We start from the raw sequence: 8,223 nt of genomic DNA on the forward strand, positions 1-8,223 counted from the left end.
CATGTTTGCTTCTAGAGGGAAGGTTTGCAGAAAGTGGTAAATCCAAAGTCTCCCTACTATTCGCAGTCCAGCTACTCTTTGTGCTCCCAGAGGGCTGCTGACCCTGTCTGCAGGGAACATGTGACCTGAACTGCTACCAGCCCCTTTTAAAGAGTCACTGCTGGGCCTCAGGTTCCGAGCCCAGACTGCTGATGCAGCTGATTCCTGCAGGGCTTTAGCAGGACACCTTGATGTCACTTACCCAGTGTGCGAAGCAATTCAGGCTACAGCCTCTGTGTGGCTTTAGCAGTGACCCTGAGCCCAAGATCATTTCCTATATGAGATATGTGGGTACATTCTGTCTACTACATTGATTACTCATAGATATGGTGTATTACCCAAAGCCAAAGACAGTGGTAGCAGGTACTACAGAAACATAACAGGCACAAGATTCTGCTGCTCTCAAAAGCGTAGCCCTGCATATACCTGTGTGTGAGCATTCAGGAGTATACATAGTCAGTTATATATGTATGTGTGTGTGCATTTGAGTTTATGTACACACTCAGTGGTGTGATACATATATGTACACGTGTATCCAGATACACATGTTTATATGAGTTTATATATTATTAGTATGTGTCTGGGTACACACAGATGAATGTGAATATATGTCATGTGTACATTTTTAAGCATCTACGTGTATATGGGTGTATGTTTGTGTATATATATATGAATACATATGAGTATAGGTATATTTGATAATGTATATATATATGTACACATATTACTATACAGAAATGCTCAATAGTGCATATGTGCATATACATATAAGTGAGTACACATATGTGCAATAAGCAGTATGGATATGTGCATATATGAAATGGATGTGTGCACATGAGCATGTGTGTGTATAGATGTATGCATGTATAGAGGGAAATAGGGGGATATGTACATGTTTCCATGTCCACATTAGTGTATGTACTCAATAATGTGTACATAGGTGTATATGTAAGCATATATGAAGACAGACACGGACAGAGGTGTGTACATGTTTACACTTTGCAGGGGTGCATGTGCTCAACCATGTGTGTCCATTTGGCTTCAGGCCAGTGGGTGTGAGCTGCTCTGTGTGGTCTACATTCAGTTTGATCTGTGTGCTGCGGAGACCCATCTTTCCTGGCAGGTATTGACTAGAGCAGAAGTAACCCAAGACTATGTTGCTTAAGGAGGTCATCTACAGCAAATGTTTCAACCTGTGGAAAATGACAGATACTTGACTGTGCACATTCAAGAGCTGGGCCCGGGTGCCAGCTTCCATTTCTGGTCCCTGTTGCTACTTAGGAAATGATCTTGTGAAAAGTTGCTGGGTGACCTATTGTTCTCCACACTGGCCCTCCTTATTGTTCTCCACACTGGCCCTCCTTACCCTCATGTTGAGTGCATTCATGCTATACTTGAGGACTTCCTTGGTTTAAGATTTTTTTTTTGTGTGTGTGTGTGCACATGCATTTGGTACCATGGGTTTTGGTGAGATGAAAAGAGAGCCAAAGTGCAAACAAAGAGTCCATTCCCATGATTTGCACTTTAGAAGGAGCCTCTCCGTGGGGCAGAGCTGGGCTTTCCTAATTGAGTTGGCTGGTGTTCTTTGCTCTGTGCCATGGGCTCTTAATTGACTATATTGTTTTAGATTTATGCATTAAAAATACGATTTCTACTTCGAAAGCATCACTTTGTCACTTTGTAGCTATGTAGCTTTTAAGCCAACACCAGAAGCTTATTTTTCTTCTGAGATAAAGTCACATCTATGGATTTTTCAACTAATTACATGTCTGCCAATAAATACTTAGAGGATACACTTTATTTCAATTTATTATTTGTGTTTCTATAGTGTGCCCCACACTATCTGTGGGACTGAAATGGTCTAATGGTGTTCCCTGTTACTTTTTCATGGCTGTCTCTCTCTTTCTCTCTCCTTTCTCTTTTTAACAGCTTCAGTCAGTCCGGTCAAGCATGGCAACGACTTGAACTCGGCAAACTTCCAAGATACCGAGGACATTCTTGACAGATGTGTCTTGGAAGAGTCGGAGAGTGCAGGTGGAAGCCATTTAAACATAGTCAAGTATAAAATGATAAATTTGACACAGCTTTGGGGTCCTTGGGAGTGTGGGGGGGAGGACACTGGAAGGCTGCTGGCTCTAGCAGCTGCACTCTCAAATTAACGCACCCCCCCCAGGAGGTCACGGTGTGGGGCTGTTATCTTTTCCTCTTTCATCAAGAATTCAGTTGGACAAAGTACAAAGACGTTATGACGGAGAGGGGAAGCCGACACCATTAGCTCATTATCAATTCTAAGTTAAACGGCTTAGTCCACACAGAAGCTGGAAACTAGAGAAATGTTGACATTTCAGATATTTCAAATAACAAGATCTAACAAGAGAAAGGCAGAAATGCAGAGATGAGGAGCAGAGGGGAGCAAATGGCCACCACTAGAATCTCTTTACCTTTCTCTGTTCAAACAGACCTCTGACCGGGGAGCAAGGCGCTTTAGCAAAACAGGGGAGGGGATGGTCAAACAACTGGACAGACCATAGGAACCCTCAATCAGGGAGTAAGATTTACTTCGTGTCAAAGTTGCTTATGTTGCTGTTCTCTTTGTGGGAAGGGAAAGAGAGCCAGAATGACCTAGCAGAGATTTTGATTGTGTTTCAGTTTGAAGCATGCCCCGATTTTAAAGATTAATTAATTACAAGAAAAAGGAATTGTTACTAAAAATTGAATGACATTGTTGGGTCATAACCAGCCAGGAGATGCTAGTATCCACCTTATTACTGTGATTGAAAGAGTTAGCCATCTCTCCAGGCTGGACATTTCTTTCCTGTTTTGTGTAGCTACGGTGCCCCCCCCCCTCGCATCTTTGTGCGCTGATCTTTGTATCATATTTTTGATTCACCCTCTCTGTAGGCTGTCAGCTTAGTTAAGAGATTTCCAAATTGTGTCGCCTTCCCTGACAGGGGGGCAGCTGCAAACAGTCCCCTGATCCTTCCCGGAGGAGAGATACCGAGATTTAATTTTCAGTGAAAGGTGTAGCCTGCAATCTATGTCAGGTCCCCTAAGTCATCTTGGAACCCCAATAGGCCCAGTGGTGATGGCAAGTGTGTATCAGCCCCCTCCACTGCACTAGGATCGCTCAGAAAACGAGCTGCAGCTGCGTGCCCGATCCCAGCAACGCTTTCCCTTCTGCATCCTAGGGCACGGAGAGACAGCATCCTTTTATGACAGAAATTGTTAACGGACAAATTAGCCCCACTCCCACACACAACACGCTAAAGAAAATGTCGATTCCCTTCACCTTAAAAACGATTGGGTGATTGTAGTTTTTTAACTGTTTGTACTAAAGATTATTCTTACATTATGTTTAGTGGGGACCAAAACTATCTAATTCTGACTAGGTTTTAAAAGTTCTTGATGAACTGTTTCCCGGCAAGCATTTTCTCAGGAAGTTAAATCTGGAAGTCAGATGTTTACTTAAGCGCTCGCTGCTTTTGGCATGATGCATCAACATGAAGCCATTTCCAAAGTCGAAGCAGTTTCGCCATGTCTTGATACAAGTGGCCAGAGAGTACAATACAGATATGGCTTTTGCTATCTGACAGTTGTGAACAAAAGAACAAGTCAAAAAAAAAAAAAAAAAAAGAAAGAAAGAAAAAAAAAAAAGAAAAGCAAGAGTAATTAGACAATACAAGAGCTGGGAAAGAATCTTAAAGAGTGAGTACCATTCCATACATGGGACATCATTAAACTGGCAATAAAGAACGAATTGCTCTGGCTTTTTCCTCTGTCCACCCTTGCATTTTAAGACATCTTACCCTTATAGGCCTAGAAACCTCTGGAGGGTTGGCTACTGGTCTCACTGCCTTCCACTGAGAATTTGTGGCTTGGTTGTCATGGAGACATCGTATTTCTCCAAGAATTGCTCATATTGATCCGTAGCCAGGCGTAAATGGCCGAGCGAGTGTGAGGAAGAAAGGGGGGCTGGGCAGTCCTGTAAAATGACCAGGGCTTGTGGGTCGGAAAGCTGCTCATGGCAAACACTTAGGGGAAAAGAAAGAAGCTCTTTCGTCTTGGTTCGGGATTTCTTTCCGCACTTTGGACCGTTGTCTTCTTTTGGGATAAAGCTGAAAGGAACTTGTTAGTTGCTTGTCATGTCAGATCTTGGGTGCCTGGTCCTGACCCAGCTGTCAGCCTCCCAGCTCTGTGCAGTTCAGGGACACACAACAAAGAGGTAGTGACATGAATTATTTATTACTCTTCCCGTGGATAAAATTCTGGGATAAGAAATTAAGACACTTCTGACAGAGTGCTTGTGTGCTGAGAAAGATTTTGATGAGACATTAAATTTCCTCAGAGTAGATGCATCTGATAGACATAAGTCCTAAAACCGAACAAGGAAAGAGAGTAAGTTTTGTGTTTATTACAGGAATATGGTGGCATGGAGGGACTTTTTGGAGCTGTGAAATAGGACAGTCCATTTTTCAGTGCCTGAAGATAAACTTCCGAGTCTAAAGTCATGCTGAGGGTACGGCCCTACAGGGATACGTGTCACCCTGCTGATGTACACACCTCTGTTTACTATGTGGGGTGGCATTCATCTGGGCAAGACTGATGATCTTTATTACACACATGCACACACACACACACACACACACACACACACACACACAGAAACAGATTTAGGAGGCTCGAAACAGTAATATTTGAGTCCCTCACTAAGAGAAGTGTGTCAGTAGCTAAGTTTACAGTGACATTGTGTGGGCAGGGATGCACTTAGGTCTGGAGCCACCGTTCTTCCTGTTTTCCCCTCAAATGTCAGCACTCCATTTGAAATTCTCTTTAACATCTTCTTGGATGTACAAAATCCCCCAGTTACAAAGCTGAGCATGCTCAGCCTTCTAGCTGTAATGGATATTGACCTTATCTAGTTTAATGTAATGCTAACTGACTAATATATTTATTACCTCATTTTAAATGAATAGACTAAATGTTTAAAGAGTATTTAGAGAAGGAAAACAAAAAATGATTTTCCCATTGTAAGAGTATCACTTTCTCTATTGTTCTATCCAAATTTTGTCTTTGTTTTTAAATCTTCTCAAGGTATAGCTTTATTCTAGCTTTTGTAGCTATGTAACCCTGACTTCAGCCCTTGTTAATAGGCAGAAAGCCAGAAAGACAAGGTAGCATGGAGAGGCTGAAATAATATTTTTAGAAAGACCTGAAGGTACTGTCTTGGGTGCTGCTAGTTTTTAAATGCTGTTAACAAAATGACACTTAAAAATTTGCCTAAAATGATGCAGTTGACTTCCTAAGTGGTGTTTGGAGACAGCGGGTTTTTTTCTTTTTCTTTTTTTCACTCTGACGTTACGCTCTAGCCCTGAGCTGACCAGAGAGCGCTGTTTATAAATGGGCCACTCTGCGTATGGGTCACAGCTCTGAGGCCATTCGGAGTGTGCTCACCTGTTCTCTGGAGGGCTGTACCTTACCCATCTTGCCATTCTGATCTTTATTGGTTCAAGCCTTATACCCAGGTGAGTGCCTGGAGTCCATTAAGGTTGGCGGAGCACCTGTCAACCAGAGCATTCCTGCTATTTTGACCTTGCTGCTGAACCTAGAGGTCTGGCCTGATGGGGAACGTAACCCTCGGACATGTCTTTCCTTTGAAATAATTCATCAGCAGTGAGTTCCATCTCACAGGTGAATTCCATATTGGAGCTGTGCCTCTGACCCTATGAAGTCCACCTGCGCCTTCCCTGGCATTTATATGTTCCAGAAACCTGGGGGGAGAACTTTGATGTCTGGTAACAGGAGCTCCAAGACAGCATCACAACCTTGCAGCTCCCTTTCTGCACTTTCAGGACCATTAGACTTTCTTTCCTTAGCTCTTTAAGACCTGACTGCTTCTGGATTTGAAAGCTTTCACAAAAATAGTTTCAAGCTCATCTAGTTAACTTCTGGATAAACTTCAGCCTTATTCTCCAGACTGTTTTAGAAAGGACCCCTTTTTCCTCATCTTCACACACATGATGATAAAAATTACAGGGCTGTATTTTAAAGCTATCTTTAAGCTAGCGTTAATGAGAGACCTTGGCTTAAAAAATTAATAACCTAACCTCCTAATGTTCTAGGGACAATGCACTTCAAAATAACTTCAGGGACTGAGCAGATGGTTCAGTCAGTAAATGTTTTTTGTACGAGCACAAGAACTTGAGGTTGATCTTTAGCACTGATTTACAAGAGTCAGGTATAATTCTGGGAGGTATAGACAGAGGGATCCTTGGAACTTTCTGGCCTGCCAGTCTAGCTGAATCAGAGAGCCCCAGGTTCAATGAGAGGTCCTGACTCAAAAAGTAATTTGGAGAATGATAAAATAGGATGTCCTGCATTAATCTCTGCCCCACTCCACGAACATACATCTACACACAGGAACTGTCAGCTGAAAACAGTGGACAAGAAAGAGTTTGGAAGTACAAAAAATAAAATGTATTCCCTAAGTTTTCACATCAATCTCAAAGGTAGTGTATAATCAGTGTGTGTTCTGCTGCTAATAGAACATTTTAGTGGTTTCTGTGTAGCACATCGTGCATGTAGATCTATATACATCACTGTCAATCAATATTACATTTGCATGAATCTGATGAACAAAACTAGAATTCTCACAGAGAATGATACATTGTGAAAAGCCAAGGTGAGATTTTTTTTTTTCCTCTTACTATTCTGTCTCATGAATCACCAGTAAAACCCAGGAATCAGAAAGTAGGACAGCTTCAGGACCACAGTGTTGGGCGGGCCTGATGATGATGCATGAGGCAGAAAAATGTGGACAGTGTGAGCTGAGCATCAATCATGGCCGCCCAACACAGGCTTATGGCTGGGGCTGAAACCTGTTCTAGAAAAAGGAAGAACCATGTCAGTAATGAAGTAATAAGTTCCTACCGGTTTTGTTTAGCAACACCAATGTTTTAATTAATTTACCCAACGAGAAAATGTAAACAGCATAATACATTTTAAAGCAATGCACAGCTGTAGGCTGACTCACAGGAACACGCACATAATAATACATAGTACAGTACTCATGAAAATGAAGAGTCTACTTTTTTTTTTTCAAATTTTGCCAGGAGGAATGAGAATTACTACTTGGGGTTGCATCGTTAACACACACACATACACACACACACACACACACACACACACACACACACACACACACAAAGTAGTTAATGATAGCACAAGGCCCCACTTTTTGAACAGTCCAAATCAGTTTATATTTTACCTCCCCATTTTGTTAGCCTACACAGATAACTACCTAAATGCTTGAAACCGACATATTTTGATTCTCCAACTTAATCCATATTTTAGCAAATATTTATAAAGCCCGGCACTGAAACTCTGGTTGTAAATTGCTACAAGAACAATTAAGCTGCTTAAAATGTGGGAGAATTTGCCTATTTCAAGCCACATTCATCCTTTTGGAAGATTTTGTCATAGGGACAGTTAAAAGCTGTTGGTTATGTGCGGGTGCTTCATAAGACAGGGATATTGGTTACCATATGATGTGTTTTACCTCAGGGTCGGATAGAAGTGCAGGCATTCCTTTTTCTGCCCCTCTCTCTCCCCTTCCCCACACCTCTCCTCCTTCTGTCTTTTCTCTTGTTTCTATATTGCACCATGTAACCCAAATAACCTGCCTTCTTTCTAGGTCAGCCAAGGCATCGTCCATGGATAGTGAAGGTGTGTTCCTGCAGGATGTGCTAGATGGAGCCTGGAAAAAAGCGACCAGTGTGAACTAACAGGGAAGCACAAACACACTCTTTTCCATCAAATCAAAGCAACGTTGCCATTGGTCTGTAGTGGATTTGCTAATATGTCAGCCCAAGTGTATTAAGGATGTTACCACTGGTGGAGGGTATCCAAGCCCTGATTCCAGGAGGTGATTGTCTGAGCCTCCTTGCCCCTCCTTATCTCCTGTCAATATTTGCAACCATGCACGCCAGCCCACAGGTTTAGATTTAACAAGACTTCAGGTGTTCTTCTTCTCAGCTCCTGAATTTCAAAAGCCAGAAGGAAGGCGCACCACTCTCAATTCTCTGCGGCTTCAAGGTATCTAAGCCAAAACATTACCAACTTTGCCATGTCGAGTTAGGACATACTGTTCTAGTGGACGCTTCAGTGAAGGCCAACCAACCCTTGCCC

At 42.3% G+C, this 8,223-nt stretch overlaps 1 protein-coding gene across 1 annotated transcript in view; it reads left to right on the forward strand.

Moving 5' to 3' along the window:
• Wdr72 (WD repeat domain 72) overlaps positions 1-7,831 on the forward strand; it is a 171,803-nt gene extending 163,972 nt beyond the window's left edge. Inside the window, exons 19-20 of the mRNA XM_055598804.1 lie at positions 1,969-2,073; positions 7,730-7,831. Coding sequence (XP_055454779.1) covers positions 1,969-2,073; positions 7,730-7,785 — 161 coding nt within the window. The 3' untranslated portion in view covers positions 7,786-7,831. The remainder of the gene's footprint in view (positions 1-1,968; positions 2,074-7,729) is intronic.
• Positions 7,832-8,223: the final 392 nt, after the last annotated feature.

Source organism: Psammomys obesus, unplaced genomic scaffold (assembly GCF_907164565.1).
Source record: "Psammomys obesus unplaced genomic scaffold, mPsaObe1.curated_primary_1811, whole genome shotgun sequence".
In the NCBI taxonomy this organism is placed as follows: domain Eukaryota; kingdom Metazoa; phylum Chordata; class Mammalia; order Rodentia; family Muridae; genus Psammomys; species Psammomys obesus.